Source organism: Pseudoliparis swirei, chromosome 13, assembly GCF_029220125.1.
Source record: "Pseudoliparis swirei isolate HS2019 ecotype Mariana Trench chromosome 13, NWPU_hadal_v1, whole genome shotgun sequence".
Classification (NCBI taxonomy): domain Eukaryota; kingdom Metazoa; phylum Chordata; class Actinopteri; order Perciformes; family Liparidae; genus Pseudoliparis; species Pseudoliparis swirei.
In genome coordinates, this window is record NC_079400.1 from 2,642,904 (window position 1) to 2,665,599 (window position 22,696).

Below are 22,696 nucleotides of genomic sequence, written 5' to 3' on the forward strand. Positions count from 1 at the left end.
AGGAAAGATGTTCAAAGATGAATGCACTCCTTTTTCTTTTCTTTTTTTTAAAGATATGCCTCTACTAAAAAAGCTTTGCACACATTTTCCAAGAAAGTGAATTTAGACAATTTTATAAATTAATAATTTGGGAAAATTGATGAGGAAACATCATTATTAAATACCAAGCAATTATACTGAGGCTCTCAATGATCCAAGTCATGTTGACATGTATATATATATATATTTGCGTGTGCAGTTATGTTTTATTGTCTATAAATATTTATATTTCTTTATGTGTCTATGTCTGCAAATCAGACGTTACCAATTCATTGTCATCTCGATGTCGTTTGAGACACGAGACTCACACACATATACAGGACTGTCTCAGAAAATTAGAATATTGTGATGAAGTTCTTTATTTTCTGTAATGCAATTCAAAAAACAAAAATGTCATGCATTCTGGATTCATTACAAATCAACTGAAATATTGCAAGCCTTTTATTCTTTTAATATTGCTGATTATGGCTTACAGCTTAAGAAAACTCAAATATCCTATCTCTAAATATTAGAATATCATGAAAAAGTATACTAGTAGGGTATTAAACAAATCACTTGAATTGTCTAATTAACTCGAAACACCTGCAAGGGTTTCCTGAGCCTTGACAAACACTCAGCTGTTATAAATCTTTTTTTTTACTTGGTCTGAGGAAATATTAAAATTTTATGAGATAGGATTTTAGAGTTTTCTTAAGCTGTAAGCCATAATCAGCAATATTAAAAGAATAAAAGGCTTGCAATATTTCAGTTGATTTGTAATGAATCCAGAATGCATGACATTTTTGTTTTTTTAATTGCATTACAGAAAATAAAGAACTTTATCACAATATTCTAATTTTCTGAGACAGTCCTGTATATTTGCGGACACATCTGCACCTTTGTGTAAACACTGGATTTTCCCCATGTCATGTAACATAAAGTATATACATGAATTATACATGTAAGAATGTGCAAATGTGTACTAGGTGATCCACACACACACACACACACACACATTCTGGACAGTGTCCAGTGGGTCAACTGTGTTTTGGAAATAAATAATTCTGTTGTCTCAGACAACTTTCTGGTCCAATCTGAGATGAATGAACATCAACAGATATCTTACATACAACGGAAGTCAGCAACCTATATTTCTCCATGTCTTCATATATCGATGTCTTCACTGCACATTTAAGCACCAAAGATATCGAACTGTAGATGAACTACATGATGAATTGAGAAAATCCAACCGAACACGGACATTTCATCCACATATTTAAGAAATTTATGAAATTGACTTCAAAGCTCATATGGAGAACATATTCTCAGATAAAGTTATTTATTGTGCTCGTGTCTTAGTGTTTATTTACTGGGTCCACTGGGTCTGTTCCAGCTTCGTGGAGCACCGAAGCCAACCCCATTATTAAGTGTCAGGTAAGGGGCAATCCCACATGCACACACACACACACGCACACACACACACACACTCACACGGTAGTCCAACCCCAGGCACACGACATGTATTGATAGTCCAAACAAGTCATTCATGTCTGCCCCAAAAACAGAGGATGGAGCCGCTGGCTGTTGAAGCTGGACGACCAACATGTTTACCCTGTAGACACACACAAGTGTCACCAACTTTCCACATTAGCCTGATCCATATCCACAACGGCGCTGTAAATAAGGATTTTAGAAATAATAATATTTCATGTGACATTCAACACCCAAAATATCATCAGTGTGTCTGTAATGCAGTGAAGCGTGAACGTGCTTTTATCTGATCCTGCTCTGAAGGGAGCGGATCTCTCTCAGCATGAGGCACGCAGCATTATATCTCTGTTGCTCTCTGCACCAACAATATAACCTTTGACTCAAGGCAACAAACTCAGAAGTATTCCATAAGGTTTGGTTGGAGTCGTTCTGGGAAATGTAGGAAATCATAAAGTGATGTACACATACAAAGGTGTATTTTCCTGGGCTTTTTTCCTCTAGTTTTTTGTTAATTACTCTCAATAAATTAAACTATACCTGAAATTAAAATTAAAATCGTAACATCACATATGCAGAAACAGGTAGGTCATCATCTAATCATTTTAATTCAGTTTATTTCATTAACATTCTGCATCCTTATTTTACACATTTGACTATTTCTCTGTGATTTGCTTTCTTGTTTTTAGTGTGAAGCATTTTGTAATCGAGTCAGTAGAATCAGGTGTGTGTGTGTATGTGTGTTTGTGCATGTGTGTGTGTGTGTGTGTTAGTATGTGTGTCATCTCAAATAGTATATCACACCTTATATCTTAATCATAAGGCGTCATCTGCATTACAGTTATTGATACATATGAGTAGCAGGAGAAATAGGTGTCACCACATTTATAGATGGAGGCTACGTTAGCTCACATTTGTACGTTGAAACAATCGAAAATGACTTCAAGCTCAAAGTCCCTCTTTGTGTTTACCTGGGTAGTGGTTGTTTGTTGCAGTAGAAATATATTAAGACATATTTATTGAAAGAATTTGGTGTTAGAAATACTCCAACTCTGTAAAAAAAAAAAAAATCCTTTCAACATATTGTTCATAAGGAGACGGGGATGTTGCTTTCAGTCAGACTTGAAATAATGTGAACATAAAAATAACTTACATTCACTTGATATAACCATTCCATTCTCAGGTTAGATGGAGACAACATCTTCCCTCCCAGTGAAACAGTGGTAGGAAGTGGCCAGTGAACCCACAGTGGCTCACCACATGACAGACTGTAATCATGGGAGGTTCAAGTTGAATTCATCCACCTGCCCCGTCCACATTTTCACTCTCCGTCTCACAGGCACAAGCATGTTTTGTGTCCGACGTTCATGTTCTCATCCGCCAGTGTTTACTCCTGTCTGTCTCTGGGCCTCCAGAGGTACGTGGAGCTGAAGGAGCTAATGAAGAACCTGAAAGAGGAGACGGGCCGATGGACGGGCTGCGAGGAGAGCCTGGACCCTCGGGCCGGGCCGTGGGCGTCCTCGAGCATCTCCTCCCTCACCTTCAAGAGCCTCGTCCAGCTCCGACGCACCATGAACACAGGTGAGAGGAAAACCGATGCGAGCATGAGGAGTTTGAAACTATAAACAAGTCTGTCGACTGTCCACACAACGAGTGTCATTGGTATAAAGGAAAGAAGAACACACGGCACGAGTCTGAAGGGACATTTTCGGCACTTTTCTTGCATAATTCCAGTTTATGCTTCTTTACGCCACTATTTTAAATGTTGCAGCTGGGAAAGGGGTGGCTACATTTTACGACGCGAGAGACGAACTGGGTATTTTAATCCATTTTAATGCATGATAATGTATTTGTCGATTATATTTTGTAATTATAATCTGAATCTGCAAAGTAACTAAAGATGCATGATGGAGTAAAAAAGTACAATATTTCCATCTGAAGCTTTTATTTTTGTAATTTTTAGTGTAATGTTGATCTACACTTATTACATAACTTTTTTAGTATCCTTGTTGTTTCACTAACAATGAAGGAAAGAACGTGTCTACTTCCTGCATTTTCTCTGACGGTTCATTTCACCCTTAAAATGTCACCGCCTCTCCTTTCTCTTCTTCTCCTTTTAACCACAACCGCACTGCCCCCCCCCCCCCCCCTCTGTATGTTCAAATGAATATTTTCCAATATGCTCCATGATCAAGGTGTGACCATTTTCAACTGTGAAGAGCGAACCCTGTCCGGCATCGCAGAGAAGATGGTCGCTGAGATGGTCAAAAAGAAGGAGATCGGACCCGGGGACCGGGAGGGAGTGCTGAAATCTCTGCTTCAAAATCGCAGGTATCCTCCCGTGACATCACCCAACTATGACTCGAGCATAAATGACCTATATTTATGACGCTGTTACCCAAAGCGGCTCAGAGAAAGTTGAACACAACACTCAACTACCGTGGAGATCAAACTTGTAATTATGAAACACTGTCGCTGACCACCTTCAGTAAAGGTGACCAATGTGTACTGTAGTTACCTCGCACTATGTATACACTCGCTCTACTCTCACTGTTGTTCAATAAGGAATCTAAAGGAATAGTTATATGTGTAATTTAGACCGAAGACCACAAGTTTTATACAAGATGCATAATCCCTCGTTGTGTTGCTTTGTAAATAAATGTGCACATCCCTTACTCCTCTACTTGGGACTAGCAGAGAGAATTGAATTGCCTTCAGTCTTTAAATAAAACCCCAAAGACACATGCCGGTTTCTCCCTGCAGCCAATCAGACGACCCGGAGAGCCAAGTCCTGACTGATGGGGTGGAGCTGCAGATGTTTTCAGTCAAGGACAGAGTAAGTTCTTCCACTGATGCGATTGTCTATGTGATGGTGAAAACAGGATTTGATATCATAACAATGGTGAGATGATGGCAGAGGACTCAAAGGTGAAAGAGATTTCTGGTGATTGAGAAAGTCCCTTCAGGAGTAAAGCTTGAAGAGGTTTATGTTGCTTTTAGATTGTGTCCTGACACATTCACTCAGTTTTTTAAATGTCTGCACATAATGCGACACCTACCTCCCTAGTCAAGCGTATTCAATTTTAAAGGCTGTGTAATATGGGATTTTTTTCAATTTCAAAAACTGTTATTTTTGACAATTTTTTTGACATTTTTCACAATTTCAAAAACTGAGATTTTTGAAATGTCCCCACTGTGGGACGAATAAAGAAATATCATATATCATATCATATATGTTAATTAAGTATTTTAACAAAACTGTAATGCTCAGATTGCAATTTCCTCAAGGGAAGAAAATACAATTTCACAGAATTGACAGATTAAATAAATCATCCAAACCAGCTGTTGTCATTTTCAAGAAGCACATATTATCAAAACAATTACACAGGCGTGACATCGAGATAATGAATAGGAAAGAAACAATAACCCACTTCCTCACTCTGTGCTTGTTTAGAGGGAAGAATCTGACCGTGTCGAGGCCTCCATGGTGCTCGTAGGTAAGCCGGTGTTATTATTGTTTTCTTTGAGGCTCTGGGGTGCAGTGTGTGTGTGTGTGTGTTGCTGCAGAAGCATTTCTACCTGTTTGTTCCAGGATCCTTGGACTTTCTCGAAAGGCCTACAGTCGCGTTTGTGCGCCTGAAGGATGCTGCGGAGCTGGACTCTGCCATGGAGGCCCCGGCGCCCGTACGATTCATCTTTGCTCTGGTCGGCCCGAGCAAGACCGACATGGACTACCGCGAGACCGGCCGGGCTATGGCAGCACTGCTGGCTGACAAAGTGAGTCGACTCACTCCTTCTCTCTGCAGACCTGCAATGCCTGAGCAGTGATACAATAACAGGATGTGTGATGGCGTCGGTAAAACATTCAGGGTAGTCTAAGTTCGACCAGCTAAACAAGTCAATTCCCAATTTTAGTCAACATGCATTAAGCAAGTTCAGGATTCACTATGATGAAGAATTTTTTAGATACTGCCTAAAGAATATCTCTGACTATACAGGATTTATTGTTGCAAAACACTCCAAACTAGAACGGGCACTCGGTAGAGTGCATACCTTCGCATATCACAAGATTGGGCGTTGAATTATGAACATTTTGGCATTAGTAAAATGAAGATTTTGACCTTTTTATGACCTTGACCGTGACCTTTGACCCGATCGATCCCAAAATCGAATCAAATGGTCCCCGGATAATAACCAATCATCCCACCAAATTTCATGCGATTCGGTTTAATACCTTTTAAGTTATGCGAGGAACACGCATACAAATAAATAAATACACGGCGATCAAAACATAACCTTCCGCATTTTCAATGCGAAGGTAATAATGATAACGTTGTAGACGAAAGGAATGCGGACTGCAAATCTGCACCACGGTTATTGATTGTGTGGAACGGGAATGTAAGCCTTGTGAAATGCCATCCCAGGTGTTCAATCAGGCGGCGTTTCGGGCAACGAGCCCCCGGGAACTGACGGACGCCGTGGCCGACTTCATGGACTGCAGCATTGTGATCCCGCCCACGGAGATCCAGGATGAAGCGACGCTCAGCTCCATTATCAGCTTTCAGAAGAAAATACTGCAGGACAGGATCCAGTCCTCTGACCCCTCCGTCCGGCAAGACTCCAAACCTCGCAGGGGTGTGTGCCGTCAACACACACCCACAACTACACTGCAGAGTGGTGGTAGAAATACACTCTGACACACATAAACACACTTTAAATTGTTCCCCCCTCCTAGTTTCCTTCTCTTCTAGCCCCCCACCTGAAGACCCCCTGTCCCGCACTGGTCGCCCTTTCGGTGGTATGATGCGAGACATAAAGAGACGCTACCGATACTACAAGAGCGACATCACCGATGCTCTGAACGCCCAGGTCATTGCTGCCGTCATTTTCATCTACTTTGCCGCCCTGACTCCCGCCGTCACTTTCGGAGGGCTGCTCGGTACGTGTGCATGCGTGTGCAGACGTGGTGCTGCTGTTGCTGTGCTGTCGTAATACTGTCCTCCCATCTTCACCATCACAGCTGATAAGGTGGACAACATGATGGGCGTCTCAGAGCTCCTCATCTCCACGAGCGTTCAGGGGATCATCTTCTGCTTCGTCGCCGCTCAGCCCGTCCTGGTCATCGGTTTCTCTGGTCCTCTGTTAATATTTGAGGAAGCCTTCTTCGCTGTAAGTTCTAGCACTGATTCATTGAGGTGAATCTCTTTGCATCTATGTAATGCCACTGAAATATATTTGTTTTAATGTTTCTTGAATTGTTTTACTACCACATTGTTTCGTTACATCATTTACTTGTTCGGGGTACAACTCATTCCCAGTTTCCTTCATTCAGTTCTGCAAGTCCCAGGACATTGAGTATATTGTTGGCAGAGTGTGGGTCGGCGTGTGGCTGGTCATCATTGTGGTCATCATTGTGGCCTTTGAGGGAAGCTTCCTGGTGCGTTTCATCTCCCGTTTCACGCAAGAAATCTTCTCCATCCTCATTTCCCTCATCTTCATCTATGAAACCTTTGCCAGGCTAGGGAGGGTAAACCATCTTCATCCATTTCACATTTTCTTTCTGTCAACAGAGTGCCGATCATAATCTTTCTGTATCTACTTCTCTGACTTCTCTTTAGACTTTTAAGGCTCATCCACTGATTCGGAATTATGATCATCTGAATGCAAGTCTCGAAAATCCCTGGCATCCAAAGGTGGAAGAGGTGGTCATGTATGACAACAATACCGGCAACACGACAGTTATTGTCAACACGTTTAAGCCGGGTTACCCCAACACGGCGCTGCTCTCCATGTGCCTCATGTTAGGCTGCTTCTTCATCGCTTTCTTTCTGCGTCAGTTCAAAAACGGCACTTTTCTTCCTGGAAAGGTGAGTTGGGTCCACAGGCCATTACCAGATTGTTTCAGTAAAGTCAATGAAGAGTTTCTTTATGTCATCAGCTGTTTAATACAATGATGAGCTCTGTAATTGTTGATCTGATCTGTGCTCACCAGGTCAGGCGTTTGCTTGGTGACTTTGGTGTGCCTATTGCCATTTTCCTCATGATTGTCATGGACTACGCCATTGATGATACCTACACTCAGGTTGGCTCATATAAACAGGTTTTGCTTCTTATACTGGCCATTAAAAGATGCATTCTCAATGTACTTTCAGTGTAAGTCTTACAGCCCTCTTTCTGTGCAAAGACATATTCAAAAGTGTATCTAAAGCTCATATTTATATACAATGTAATCAAATCAAGTGAATATCTGACAAAGTTAGTCTTTTTATCACTTCAGACTGCTTAGGCCTCATAATATCTCCAAATTAATTTTGTACCCCCATCACGCCTATTGAAAATGCATATGGAAAGAACCTTTTAAAATCCAGTATGCACATATGCACAATATTGTTTTAAGAATAATTGCTCATCCATCCTTTAACACATGTTATATTTAATAGATCTACTCAATAACGTGTGGCTTTCTCGACAGAAACTGGTGGTTCCCAAAGGTCTGATGGTGTCCAATCCATCCAAAAGAGGCTGGCTCATCAACCCCTTCGGAGAGCACAAGGCTTTCCCCGTGTGGGTGATGTTCGGATGCTGTGTCCCGGCCCTGCTCGTCTTCATTCTGATCTTTCTGGAGTCTCAGATCACAACGTGAGTGATTACATCTCGGCAACAATATGGCTCACTGAAGTGCCAACCTCAGAAAGTCTTCGCCGACCTTGATTCTCTACGTTACCTCTGTTAACAGTCTGATTGTGAGTACGCCGGAGAGGAAGATGATCAAAGGCTCAGGGTTCCACTTTGACTTGCTGCTTCTAGTCTGCATGGGAGGGCTCAGTGCAATATTTGGGGTGCCGTGGCTCAGCGCTGCCACGGTGCGATCTGTCACCCACGCCAACGCTCTCACCGTCATGAGCAAAGGTCCAAAACCTGTGATTGAGAAGGTGGTGGAGCAGAGGGTCAGTGGCATTCTGGTGGCGTTGCTAGTTGGTAGGTTTTTTTAAAATACAAATATACAGGTCTCTCATTGAAACACAGTACACTTTGCTTTACCTGAATGTCATTTTGTGTCCAGGTCTGTCAATCCTGATGGAGCCGATCCTCAAGATGATTCCCATATCGGCCTTGTTTGGGATCTTTCTCTACATGGGCGTCACCTCACTCAATGGCATCCAGCTGTGGGATCGCATACTGCTTCTGTTCATCCCTAAAAAATACCACCCTAATGAACCCTACGCCACCAGAGTAAGAGTCCCAGAGCTAAAGTACATGCACCGTTGCACTTCAGTTCAAATGCACCATGCGTACCAGCATTTGTGTTATTTGAGTGATGGGTTTGAGAATAACAGCGTTCATATGAATTCATATCACTCGATGCTACATGTTTTGGCCACCATTACAACCGTGTTCAATCATGTCCATCTGATTCATATTTTTTACATGTTGGCTACAGGTGAGCACAGGACGAATGCACCTGTTCACGGCCATCCAGTTAGTGTGCCTTGCGATTTTGTGGATTGCTAAATCCAGTCCAGTATCCCTCGCACTTCCCTTCATTCTCATCCTCACCATTCCTCTACGCATGTTTATGACTGGCCGTTTCTTCACTGAACTGGAAATGAAATGTGTAAGTGGATTCCTCGTGTCATTTGACTGAATATATGCCGATTCAAGCAGTATTTAGCATTCATTTTTCTGTGTCGTTTGTGTTTTAGTTGGATGCTGAAGACGCCAAAGTGACATTCGAGGAGGAGCCGGGGCAGGACGTATACTGTGAATCTCAGATGCCATTGTAGATGTCGTCCATGACAGCTGCCATGCCAGAAATACTTTTATTTTAACAAATAGATGTTTATTTTATATATGGCTCAAATTAATGTTTCATCCACCTAATAAGCACAAACATGTTTTGAGTTGTTTCATGAAAAATTACTTACTGACAATATGGATGAACTTTAATATCTTGTAATTATGGTGAAACATTCCTAAATAGTTTTCAACAGTCACTTAGGTAGAAAAAAAATAGAAATATTCATATAACATTGACATTGTTTTTCAAAAAAGAAAGACATGAACATTTAGAAGAGGCACTCAAACACTAAAGTAAAAAATCAATTATGTTTGTGCTCAGAAAAGGAATGGATTGGATGCTTGATGGAAAATGTTTTTGTTGCCAACATTTTAGGTTTTTCAAAGCAATCACACATTGAATGTAATGTTGTTCCACTTAAGTTATTGTTGTACTCGCTTGATGCAAGTAAAATATCATCTCGGAAGGAAGTAATTTATTATTTATAAGGCATGATGCAAGCAAAGTGTGAATTTTAGCGAAAAGAACGCCACTGTTACTCAATTTGTTGAGAGGGAAATCTTGTGTGTTGTTAAGTTTATATATATATATACATATATATATTGTGTTGTGTTGCTGTCTTCTTGTCATCTCTCTATGAATAATTAAAAGAATGACCTCCCAAAAGACATAAACTTAGTTTCACTGGGTGCTGTTTACTTTTAATTGGCTTTAAGTAAAGCCGGGACCGAACACATGTTCTGCCGATCCTGTTTCTAACTTTTCATATGAGATTATTATAAATTGATACTTCTCACTTTCAGAATACATAAATGAACAATATGAATAAGACACCGGAGAAAAGCCTAAAATCCAATCAATCTCTATATGGCACATTTATTGCATGTAACGTTGCTATAATTAAATAGTACACATTTGTCCCTTGTGACTGAAGATTTATAAATAAACTTTGTTATTCAGAGATATATTTCAAGCTAATCTTAGAAAGTCAATGAATACTAAAAAGTCAGGGGATAAACCAAAGTATATATATATATATATATTAGGGCTGTCAATCGATTAAAAGAATTAACTAATTAATCGCACATTTTGAAATTGCGATTAATCGCGCTTAAACGTTTTTTCCTTCTTTTTAAAGACAAAACTTCACACAGAGCTGTGTTTCAAAGAGGCTCCTACCTATAAAGTGCCAGCGAGGTATTTTATATCGTGGATGATAAATTGTTTCTTCAGTGAAACATCAGATTAGTAAAAAAAAAGAAGTATATTGAGACCCCATTGGTCCTGTCATCTTTAACATTGAACAGCAGCAGAACCAGTGGCCTTGGTAACTGACTGACATTCACATATGTCACGTTAACCCTCTGGAGGCTGGGGGCATTTTATACATTTTACAAAACAAATTAAATTAACCGTTTAAAGTCTTTTGCATGTGACACACCCCCACGTGTTATACATCAAACATTCCAGAACAATCTCAGCTCTGTAGAGATTTCAAGATTTCAAGATGTTTTTATTTGTCACATACACACACAGGGTGTGCAGTGAAATGAAAGTGGCAATGCTCAGCAGGAATGTGCAAGGGCAACAAGTACACACTATTTACAATAAAAAACAACACAATATTTACAGTAAGTGTGTGTGTGTGTGTGTGTGTGTGTGTGCCTAAGAGGGGCAGTTGTGTGGGTCTATGTGGGGGTCCTGGTGAGGTCGGAGTTCACAGTCCTGATGGCCTGAGGAAAGAAACTCCGTCTCAGTCTCTCTGTTCTTGCAGCGTGACTACGGGCGCCTGCCTGACCGCAGCAGCTGAAACAGTCTGTTGTTGGGGTGGTGAGGATCCTTCATGATCCTGCCGGCTCTGGTTCTGCACCTCCTGGTGTACAAGTCCTGCAGGGTGGGAGTGTAGTTCCAATAGTGCGCTCAGCCGACGCACTACTCTCTGCAGAGCCTTCCTGTCCTGAGCGGAGCAGTTGCCAAACCAGGCTGTGATGCTTCCTGTCAGGACGCTCTCTACAGCTCCAGAGTAGAAGGACTGAAGGATCCTCTGGGAAACTTTAAATTTCCTCAGCTGCCTGAGGTGGTAGAGGCGCTGCCTTGCCTTTCTCACCAGAGTGTCTGTGTTCGTTGACCATGTCAGATCCTCGGTGATGTGGACTCCCAGGTATTTATACCCGCTCACCCTCTCCACAGTAGTCCCGTTAATCCCCAGTGGTGAGTACGTCCTCTGTTGTTGTACCCTCCTAAAGTCCACAATCAGCGCCTTAGTTTTGGTGACATTCATGATGAGGCTGTTGTCCTGGCACCAGAGTGACAGATCAGCAACTTCCTCCAGGTAGGCCTTCTCGTCGTTGTCGGAGATCAGGCCCACTACCACTGTGTCATCCGCAAACTTGATGATGGTGTTGGAGCTGAACCTGGCCACACAGTCATGTGTGTACAGGGAGTACAGTAGGGGGCTGAGGACGCAACCCTGGGGGGATCCTGTGTTCAGGGTGAGGGATTTGGAGGTGTGTCTGCCCACCCTGACCACCTGTGGCCTGGCGGTCAGGAAGTCCAGGATCCAAGCACACAGGGGGGTGTTCAGTCCCAGCTCAATCACCTTGCCGGCCAGTCTGGAGGCGACTATGGTGTTGAAAGTTGCACTATCATCAATGAACAGCAGTCTCACATAGGCCCCCTTCTGGCTGTCCAGATGAGAGAGTGTGGTGTGCAGTACCTGGGAGACAGCATCATCTGTGGATCTGTTTGGGCGATAAGCAAACTGCAGCGGGTCCATGGAGGAAGGGAGGAAGGCGCAGATGTAGTCCTTTATCAGCCTCACAGCATTTCATGACCACCGAGGTGAGGGCCACCGGTCGGTAGTCATTCATACATGCTGGAGAAGCATTCTTGGGCACAGGGACAATAGTGGATCTCTTGAAGCAGGCGGGGACCACGGACTCAGCCAGGGAGAGGTTGAATATTGTGGTGAACACTGGAGCTAGCTGGTTAGCACAGGTCTTCAGTACTCGCCCAGATATGCCATCTGGACCTGCAGCTTTCCTGGTGTTCACCCTCAACAGAGCCCTCCTCACACTGTGCTCGGTCACAGAGAGTGTGTGTTCATCCCCAGCGGTAGAACTCACCTCGGCTACGCTAACGGTGTTGTTGTTAGCCGGCGAGCTAGCGCTGTTGTTGCTAGCCTCAAACCGTGCATAAAATGAGGCTCTGTAATTAGGCTCATTGTCCTCGCGCCGTGTCCTCTGGTTCTCTGACTGACAGGCTGCTAAATGAGCCTTACCTGTGAGGTGGGAGGTCCTTTGTGATTTACTGAGTGTTCATTGGTTGTTTTTTTCCCGAAATGTTGACAGACAAACGGATTGACAAATCACATTGAAGGTTTCGTGTGACGAGTTCTTTCCGCGCCGCGTCCCCCGACACGTCGCCCCTTCGTTCCTCTGTGTATCAGAGGGGGAGACGGGAGGAAGGAGGAGCAGGAGGAAACCCGACTGATTCATCCACGAGTTAAACTGATTTATGCTCCTTATTTTCGCGGAGAAATAATTGTTTTAAAAACGGAAACAGTGTCAAACCGTACTACCGCGGTTTGACACTCAGAGGAGTGTAAAAACTTCAACGAACACCGGAAGCAAGTCGAAGTGTCCTTGAGCAAGGCACTGAACCCCCAGTTGCTTCCCGGGCGCATCACTGCAGCCCACTGCTCCTTAATAACTAAGGATGGGTTGAATGCAGAGAACTAATTTCCCCTTGTGGATTAATAAAGTATATTTAAAAAAAATTTAAAAAAAGTTTCGTTAATTGCGTTAAAATATTTTAGTGCGTTAACGGGGCCAAATTAATCGCATAGATTAACGCGTTAACGCTGACAGCTCTAATATATACATATATATATATATATACATATACTTTGGTTCATACTAAAAAGTCAGGGGATGAACCAAAGTGTATATATATATATATATTTAAATGTTCTGTATTATATCAGTGGTCAGATAGTTTCGTGCCAGAAGTCAACACCCTCCGGCTCAATAGGGGGCGCTTTGTCGCCTCCACGCTGCACGAACTCCAACATCCGCCAATAAACAGGAAGAAGAAGAAGAAGAAGAAAAGGTAGAAGAAGTAGAAGAAGAAGAGTGTTTGGTGACGCTCGTTTCTGATTGGTTGCTCTTAAAGCGTTAACAAACGTGGGTAAAGAAAGTGGCTCACCGCAGCTCCATGTGGTGTTTTTCTCTTGACGAAGAACTTAACGATCCCAGTGAATGAATATATATATTTAGGTTGATATTTTCGGTCATGTACAGTTTTTGGGAGCCACTTGTGTTGAGTTACTTTAACCGAAAGTGAAATACTTCCACTGGAAACACGTTGTATTGGAGACCATGGATGACAGTGGGACTGAAGGTAAACACATCTTTCTTTTATAATGACTTGTATAATATGTTAATTACCAACATTATTGTGCCTGGATTTCCCTCCTGTGTGTTTCTTCCGGTAACTAGCGTGGACCCAGGTAAACCTCCAGCAGCTTCTAGCTACGATGAAAGCCACCCTCCCAGGACATGCCCGAAATCTCTCGTACATCACAGCACAGAAAACTGTGGACTGGAATAAAGTGGCGTTCCCCCCTTTCTCTCCTGAAGCATGCCAAGAAAAGTGGAAACAGATTTTGCGGAAAGTGAGTCACAGTTTAAGTTTTCAGTCATCAACAAACCTAAACGAGTTTCCCAGTTCTCAATGAAACGTAGATGTTTGAGTCTGTAAACAGTTTTTTAAATATTATAGTCTTATATGTTACATATTGCCATTTTGATTTGATGGATTTCCTCCTCTCTTGCTCACTGACACTTAAATCATATATTATTTTGGATGAACTATGCAATGTAATGACACCATGGTGTTCATATGTGCCTCTTTACCTGTTGTGCGAGCAACAATACAGATCGAGATTGTAGTGAAATGCAGCAAACAATTTAGCATTTCAAAATATTCTTTGAAGTTCGTGTAATTGGTGTAACATTTGTAATGTTCTTGCTCAGATGAGTAAGACCCGGACCCTCATCGAGCTCATCGATGAAGCGAATGGTGTCATAACCAATCCGGTCAAGAACGTAAAGGTAAGCACGGCACAATCAAGAAAGCTTCATGTTGTGAGTACAACATTGCTCTATGCATGCACGTATATATTCTAAATACAGTTTGAGGTCTTTGTTTCTATGATGCAAATCTCCTGCAAAGCAGTAATGACTCATCACGCTCTCTGTGGAGCCCTCACTTGTACTACGGATAAAGAGAGAAGTCTGGATGTCTTAAAAGGTTGCGACCACAAGTCTAATAATATCACATGCTTCATTTTTTGATTCATTGTACCTCAGATCCACCCAGAGTGCCCAAAGAGACCCGCTCCTCCGACTGCTATCTTTTTCGAGGAAAATGTGTCTGATTATCAGAAGACGCACCCGAATAGGAGCAGACAAAATATATTCAGGAAGCTATGCAAGAAGTATAAGCTGCTCCCATGTGAAGAGAAGGTACAGTGAGTAAAAGGCTACCGCTAAAACAACACTTCTTATCATTTGGTGTTGCCTTGGGATTCAACTTTGTATTGATCATGAATAACTGACATTTTCCAGGCTCCATATGAGGACAAATTTCAGCTTGCAAATGAGGAATACATGAGAAAGATGGAGCTGTTCAGGTAGTAAATTGACACATGTATCATACGAATACGCAATACACTTACGAATGTGTGATTTGGCCCAGAATGCCTGTTTAAAATTAACTGTCAAACTAATTATTTGTCTTTCAGTAAACAATATCTAAAAGGTGACTTTCGCAAGTCCACATTGAAGAAGCTCAGTGCGAAAAACAAAGCTGTAACGAGAGCTGTAAGTCATTAACTCCAGTGTACTGTTTGCATAGTTAGCGGAGTTATTCTTTGTACCCCAAATGTCTATTGATATAATATTCATATGATTTAATACAGTTTGTATTTATGCCAGTGGTTATTTGAAAGGACACATACTTGATTACAATTGTATAACACTGCTGGAAATGTTCAAATTCTTACTTTACGTATCTTCAAATTGATGTGACCTCTCTTCTGAAAGCAGGTCAGTAAAGACACAGAGGGCATGCCTCCCAAGCCTTCGATGTAAGCCACCCACTCCACATTTACACATATTTAAGTATTTGTTTTGTGTATGTTCCTAAATTGCCAGTTGGCAACTTTTGCTGTTTTTATCCCATTTTCAGGGGATTAATTCTCAATAGTTCTTGCTTGTCATTAAGATTGAAGAAGTCCTTTGGAGAGCCATATGTTTTGAACTTTGCAATATGTCTTAATCTTTTGGGAAATTAACACAAAAACAACTAATGCTAACCAGCAGTTAATTCACCAGCAGCTGATCACCTGTGTGTGTGTGTACTTTTAGAAATGGATATACACTATTCTGCAAAGAGCAGTCTGCTTCTGGGACGGCATATAAAGGCGTAAATGTGTGGGCCCAAAGTTGGCGAGATATGACTGAGAAACGGAAAGACGTTTACAACACGAGCTGCAAACGGGTAGGAACACAAACTTTTGAGACGGCTACAATAGATTTGGATGTTTGGTCTCGGTGTAAATCTGTTGAATCTGAATGGAACACTTTGCGTATCTCTTTTAGTTGAAGAGCCAGTACGTGGTTGAGCTGAAAGAATATCTAATGGTAAGTCAGTTAGGAAACTACAGTTGCAACACTGAGCTGATGCTGTCAGACATTGTGTAACAATTGTGTTTATGTCCCTTAAGAATTTTGATGAGGCGAAGCAGCAGCGGATCCTAAAGGAAACCGGCATCAAAAGACCCAAAGAGCTTCGGGTGAGAAGATTCATTGCTCCTGCACAGATCTGGTCGTTAGTCCTGAGAACAAATGTTCAGTGCTTGCAGATGTGCTGTCACCTCTGGTTATTAAAAACATAAAATAAATGGCCAACAGATTTGAGTGAGCGTGTTTGCTTTTCCATTTGTAAGTTGTTTATTGTCCGTGTTATTTAGTTGTTTCTTTCTTTCAGTCAAAGAACCAGCTTGTTGTGCTCTCTTCACACAATAGCTCTCCTCTTTTAAAAATCCATTTCTCATTAATATGCAGGACATTAAAAGAAGAGATAAAAATAAAATTCCTGGGGAACCAAAAATTACATTTCGGTGAGCATGATCATACATTTGTTTCCCTTAAGAGACCCGGAATTAATTAAAATGTGCAGCAAATCAAACTCCCGGTTACCTGCAGACAAACTTGTGACTGAATATTTCTTCAATTGCAGATCTGGTTGTGACATTTTCCGCAAAAAACAGATGTTTCTTCTGAAGGACCACATCCTAAACTCAAAGGAACGCTTTGGTAGGGTCAACAAAATGTGGCTGGACCTCTCGTCAGAGGAGAAGAAACGCTACCAGGAGGAAGTATTTAAAGACAATAAAAAATACTGCATGGAGCTTCAGAAGTGGTTTGAGGTAATAAAAAAAAAATAGAATCTTCTCCTAATGTTTGTCATTTATTCTATGAAGTAAACTGAGACGTCCTATACGATCCCTCACCTTTTCCATCTTCAGACGTTGTCGGCAGCAGAGCAGCAGTTGTATCGGATGCACAACCCCAGTGTAAGCACGTACTCACAAATTCAAGTCCCGATTTGTTTCTTTCGTTAAAAGCATTTCTTTAACTTTTGATAATATGCTTCTCTTTGCAGAAACTCCGATACCTTGATGCCGTCCAAATGGAAGTTTATAATTCAGAAAAAACACGTGCTCCTATCTACAGACCATCAGTAAGTTGATTTGATGATGTAATGGATGCAAAGGAATATATTCTGCTTTACCGCCCTGTCATGATGTGACCAATGCAACTCTTGCAGGCTGTCGAAAAGGGAAGTTTAGAGTACATATACTTTATCTCAATTTATGCATGAGGTTTACTTGTGACTTTTAAATGTATTCATTATATGTATGCTGGAAAGTGTGTGTGGACAATAGTACATGGTAAGAAAAGTCCGGAATAATAATCAGGAAGAAAATGATACAATTATTAGGATAAAGAAAACACACGTTTTAAAAGCTCTGTTTTCAATTCACTTTCTTCTTTTTTTACACCGTGCAGGATTCAGAAGATGAAGACACTGAGGAGAGCGAAGATGAAGTAGAGTCTGATGAGGTTAGAACACTAAACGTATGTTTTTGTGATTTTGTATTTATTTGTGCTACTCCAGATGTTTTAAGTATCACTTGTTTATCTACAGGAGGAGGAGGAGGAGGAAGACGATGATGTCATCGTTTTTGAGGTGTACTAATTGGTGATGAGAAGGACAGAAGATCATCACACACACACTTATCAAGTTCAGAGCAGAAACCGGGATTTGACTTGATAAACTGGCTGCTCCAGTAGCTGACTTTAATGCCACATCGTGTTTTAATTGTACAAATCGGCTTTAAAAAAAATCTGTGTTAATGCAGGACCATATGTTGAGAAGCTTGAGAAAAGCACATCTTGGTTCTTAAATGTGCATCCTGCTTTATTATCTAGCTTTGAGGACTTGTGAAAATAGAATTGCTCTGGAAAGATTGTTTGGTACCAGCGATATGTTGTGCTTGAGTGTTTTGTGTTAATTAGTTTGAACTAATTCATTCTACAATCTGGGTCTATTTGATAATCTGCCATCGGAATGCTGTTCACAGTGCACACATAGATTGATTGAGATTATATTTTACAGAGGATACAGTTGTTTGCTCCATGGTCTTCAGACAGATTAATCTAATCCATAACACAATGCATGAGGTAGTGTTTTTAATCAATACACTTTATTACGCCAAAACTCTAATGGTTTCTTCTACTTTTAACAATGAAAACATGTATTTCTAAACATTGAGATAATGCAGTACCAGGGAAAATGTAAATGGGTCAACATTTACGGGTTTTATTTGTATAGATAAACAAGAAAATGATTTGTAAGGCATTGTATTATGTGTGGTTTAAAACCTTGCATTTGTTTGTAAATCCTTTTTTTAAAATCCAATAAAGATTTTCTTTGTCTGATGTAGTGAAGTAACATGCTCAAAAACCAGACTAGGGTTAAAAAAAGAAGAACAAAAATGTTTTTGTTATGAATACTACAAAGCAGAACAAAGGGCCAGTTTAACTCTTGCGTTGCACGGGAACTCAGTCACATGCTGGCCGGGCTGATAAATGCATTCACAGTGGCGTTAACTGGGAAACCCGGCAGTGCTGCAAAGGAAGCGCTTGGTGGTAACTGGAGACTCGTGTAGCGATCGATTGCTACTGTCTGATCTCTGTGATTGTAAAGATGGATGCCTGCCGAAATAGGTAGATAAACACAATTGGGGAAATTGCGTGGCCGCGGTGGAGGTAATCCTCGTAGATCCGATTTAAATCGGGTCCCGAGCGCCGTTTGGAAGCATTCGGGGTTTGCTCGGGGAGTTGAGAGGCGAACAGCCGCAGTGCAGCTGCGGCGGCGGGTTCGGGGACCAGCAGCCTCGCTGCGGTCAAATGCAACTCTTCAAACGGCAAAACCATTCAGTCGCTCACAAATCTGTTACATTGTTTCTTTTTACTCCGCCGAGTTGGATACGTGTGGCGCGTTTAGCTCGGAACCGGAGCCGCTGCCGACCAAGGAGGTGATACCGCCTTTTTCCTGCAGCCTATTCAGAGCCACGCTCTTTGTTTTCCTCGGCGAGGTTTCGGGGGCTAAGCTATGCCTCCGTTTGACCTCGGCGCTCCGGACCGGCGCGGCGTTTGCGTTTGATGTCTTGAGCTCGCGCTGCGTCTTTGTGGCCACCGGGATGTCGCAGCGCCGCCACGCCAACGCTGTCGCTCTGCTTTGTGTTATTCGCAGGTTATAAACGTGGGAAGCGAGTCCCCGGCTGTGTTCGACGGGACAGTTTGTAAGTCGCCAAATGTCGAGCATGTAAAGAGTGTACATGATGTAATGCCACCGTGCTGTTTAACGTCTGTTCTCCCCACCCCCTTGCCGCAGCATTGTTCTGCGCTACAGCATGACCACAGCAACGTCGGCTCATCTGGTAGTTCTGGCAAATGGAGGAGGTTTCAATGTCCAGCCTGGACAACAGCAAGCTGGAGGTACGCGGTCGAGCGAGGCCCCACAGCGCGGCTGTAGTTCAAGCCACACTCGGAAAACGCACATTCCATCTGTAGACGCGATGCCGGGAGAACACGGTGTGATTTGTGCCTCTGTTTCCTCCGGCCCTTCCCCTGCCAGGGCCTAGCTCAGGACATCCTGTCTGACCTGCTGGAGGATGCATGCCTGGGTCTTTGCTTCGAGGTCCACCGGGCCGTCAAGCAGGGCTATTTTTTCCTGGATGACACGGACCAAGAAAGCATGAGGGACTTTGGTGAGCTCACATGTTGTTCCGTCTCCGTATTGACACAAAGGTGACATGTTTGTGAAGTTTTAATTGCCCTCCCATATTTATGACGGTCGGTAATAAAGAAGGCCACAAGACAAAGAAACAATAACATCCACACAATAAAACAACAAAAGCTTTGTGTGTTTTTTGTGTGTGTTTTTTTTGCCGTAGTTTACAGCTTGCTCTAAATTTCCAGAAATCGTGGACCAGCCAGGATTGGACGTGTTCGGCCAGGTGTACAACCAGTGGAAGAACAAAGAGTGTGTATGTCCCAACTGCAACCGGAGCATCGCTGCCTCACGCTTCGCCCCGCATCTGGAGAAATGCCTGGGGATGGGACGCAACAGCAGCCGGATCGCCAACCGCAGGTAGGAGAGAGTAAGACTGAACTCCAATGCATTGTATTTATTCACCATGCGTTGCACTTTATTCCTGCTTCTCTTTTGGACTCTGGTCACATGCTCAATACATTCTGTTGTCTCAGTTCTTGTACTGTGTGCAATGACAATAAAATTAATAATCTGATACAAGAGTGAAAACTGTCCCTTTGTCCCGTAAACTCAGTCAAATTCAAATGATTGGAGCGTGAACATTCAATTCAATTCAGTTTATTTGTATAGCCCAATTTCACAAATTACAAATTTGTCTCGGAGTGCTTTACAATCTGTACACATAGACATCCCTGACCCAAAACCTCACATCGGATCAGGGAAAACTCCCAAATAACCCTTAACGGGGAAAAAAGTGAAGAAACCTTCAGGAGAGAACAGAGGAGGATCCCTCTCCAGGATGGACAGGTGTAATAGATGTCATGTGACCAGAAGGACAGATTAGAGTTAAAACACATTCAATGAATATGACAGAGTGTATGAATAGTTGGTAGTTGGCATATTCCACGATGGAGACCTCCACGATCCATCAGGCAGATGGAGGTAGAGAGGAGGAGTGGGCGGAGCCTCAACATTAAGATGTTGTCGAAGTGTAACCAACAAAGTGTAGCTGGAGAAGTTGTGCTCCCTTTTTAAAATGTTTTCACATGCGCGTGAATGATCCAGTGAATTGAAGCGGTCTTATGAACTAGTGTCGGGTCAGAATGTATCTGTGTGCGGCGAGTAATGCTGAGTCATTGTGCTTGTCATGACTCCGTCTTCCCTCTTGTACAGAATAGTCACCGGTAACAATGCCAACAACAAGTCAGAGAGCGACCAAGAGGATAACGACGACGTCAACGATAACGACTGGTCTTACGGCGCGGAAAAGAAAGGTGACGTGCCGGTGCTATGTTGGACCTCTTTAAATGTACTCCAATGTTTCTTTGAATCTAAATTGTAATGTCTTTCTTTTACAGCCAAGAAAAGAAAATCTGACAAGGTACTTCTTATTAACTCGATTACTATAACAATCTTGTGGAGCATTATGCTGTTTTATTTTAAACATGTGGATTATATTTACTCGTTCCTAATTTATTAACTCAAGCTATATGTTGTTCTTATTCCACCTCAGAATCCAAACTCACCCCGAAGATCTAAATCATTCAAGCATAAGAGCAGTAAGTGGAAATGAAGCCTTGGTATTGTTCTTTGTCTGCAAATTAAGTTTGGCAAATTAGTTTGTACATATTATGGTTTATTTATTTAATTTTGAAGTGAAGAAGTGAACCCACTTAGTGTTTATTCATTCCTAAATTAGGGTGTGGTTCAGCCCTGTTGATATAGTTTAAAAAAATCTCTCTTGTCTATGCATTGCATGTGTATTTAAATCACTGTAATTATCTGGTATAAGTGAATGAATGATGTCCACTGTTTCATCCCATAGGCATGATGGGGCCGAGACACCGCATGGACAACCAAGAGAGCCCTCGCATGCTGATGAAAGATGAGGCATTCCCTCAGTAACGCACTCGGCCACAACACACACATTCTGTTGCCGTCGTGTTTGCACATACACACAAACACGCACACACAGGAAGACCAGTAACATGTTGTAGGTGACATTCATGGCGTTTGCTGCTCTGCAGAAGAAGTCTAGACCTCCCACTGTATACTTGACAGATTTTTTTTCCTTCCACAACATCATCGTACCAACACTCATTTCTTCTTTTGATTTAGTTATTTTGGTCTCTGATTTTGTTGTTGTTGCTGGAGTCCAAAATAATAAATATCAACATGCAAGATTGCACTGCACAGAGGTAGTGTAGCTTCTGGGGTCATTCATGCAGCTGTGTGAAGAGCGAACACGTGCAAACACGGTATGTTTTGTTTTTTTTTAGATACAGAAATGATTAGGGTGTACTTCTATTTCCTCACCTTTCTTTTTAAAATTGCATTCTTTGAAAAAATTATGTCAGACAATTATTACGAATGATTTGTCATTTATTTTAACATTCACTGCAGGCTCTCAGTTCTCCAGTTGAATCACAAAACAGTGTTTGATAAAGAATCAACCCTCAGTTTGTCATTCACCTGTGGAAACTTGTTTATAAAAACAGTTCAGTAAATGGGCCTTTAATTGTACAAACAGGTATATGCTGCTGACTGCAGATTTGTTTCGTTTCATTTTTGGTGGATTTGTCAGCTTGTTTTCTAGCACACAAAATGTCTTTGTATGTGTTTACATTGTAAAGGGTAACATATATCTTTAGTGTGATGTGATAGTGTAAATATTCCAATAGTTGAATTGCTGCTATCATGGCTCAGTTTGTTTCTTCTGTTTAACATAATAAATGATGTTACCTGTCGTTATGTCTGTTGGTAACTTGGAACTGAATGTGGTTTTAGTAACCCAGCTCAGGTACTTACGCTTTATGACCACCAGGGGGTGCTGTTGAGCAAACGAAGTCTCGAGATGTTCGTTGTTATTATGGCACTGCCTCTCGTGTGAGGCTTAAATGTTGCTTTGTGAAGGTTTTTTATTCAGAGATGTGCTGTTGTAGATCGTATTCTTAGGAAACTGAGATATAGTAAACACAAAAG

General features: G+C 41.9%; 3 protein-coding genes across 5 annotated transcripts; all 3 read left to right on the top strand.

The window, feature by feature from the left end:
• Nucleotides 1–2,945: 2,945 nt before the first annotated feature.
• Nucleotides 2,946–9,290, top strand: slc4a1b (solute carrier family 4 member 1b (Diego blood group)). The gene is made up of 16 exons (XM_056429974.1): nt 2,946–3,087; nt 3,702–3,837; nt 4,270–4,342; nt 4,961–5,003; nt 5,099–5,283; nt 5,931–6,150; nt 6,182–6,445; nt 6,527–6,675; nt 6,839–7,033; nt 7,125–7,373; nt 7,499–7,588; nt 7,979–8,145; nt 8,243–8,484; nt 8,570–8,739; nt 8,948–9,121; nt 9,210–9,290. Exons 1-16 carry the CDS (start codon nt 2,946–2,948, stop codon nt 9,288–9,290), a joined length of 2,580 nt encoding a protein of 859 aa, XP_056285949.1.
• A 4,166-nt stretch (nt 9,291–13,456) lies between these two features.
• Nucleotides 13,457–18,372, top strand: LOC130203893 (nucleolar transcription factor 1-B-like). Of its 2 annotated transcripts, none has more exons than XM_056430350.1 (16): nt 13,457–13,705; nt 13,804–13,979; nt 14,341–14,418; nt 14,677–14,832; nt 14,935–14,999; nt 15,111–15,189; nt 15,412–15,455; nt 15,736–15,868; nt 15,970–16,011; nt 16,095–16,163; nt 16,435–16,490; nt 16,610–16,799; nt 16,899–16,946; nt 17,036–17,113; nt 17,443–17,496; nt 17,582–18,372. In XM_056430350.1, the coding sequence occupies exons 1-16, from the start codon at nt 13,684–13,686 to the stop codon at nt 17,630–17,632; spliced, it is 1,341 nt and encodes a 446-aa protein (XP_056286325.1). In that variant the 5' UTR covers nt 13,457–13,683; the 3' UTR covers nt 17,633–18,372. The 2 variants fall into 2 exon arrangements, with proteins under 2 accessions (XP_056286325.1, XP_056286326.1); XM_056430351.1 differs by having other exon boundaries at nt 15,415–15,455.
• Nucleotides 18,373–18,687: 315 nt separating this feature from the next.
• Nucleotides 18,688–22,461, top strand: atxn7l3b (ataxin 7 like 3b). 2 transcript variants are annotated; one of them, XM_056430353.1, is made up of 9 exons: nt 18,688–18,974; nt 19,193–19,241; nt 19,334–19,437; nt 19,577–19,709; nt 19,921–20,092; nt 20,888–20,988; nt 21,073–21,095; nt 21,228–21,273; nt 21,540–22,461. In XM_056430353.1, the coding sequence occupies exons 3-9, from the start codon at nt 19,393–19,395 to the stop codon at nt 21,617–21,619; spliced, it is 600 nt and encodes a 199-aa protein (XP_056286328.1). In that variant the 5' UTR covers nt 18,688–18,974; nt 19,193–19,241; nt 19,334–19,392; the 3' UTR covers nt 21,620–22,461. The 2 variants fall into 2 exon arrangements, with proteins under 2 accessions (XP_056286328.1, XP_056286327.1); XM_056430352.1 differs by lacking the exon at nt 18,688–18,974 and having other exon boundaries at nt 18,988–19,241.
• Nucleotides 22,462–22,696: the final 235 nt, after the last annotated feature.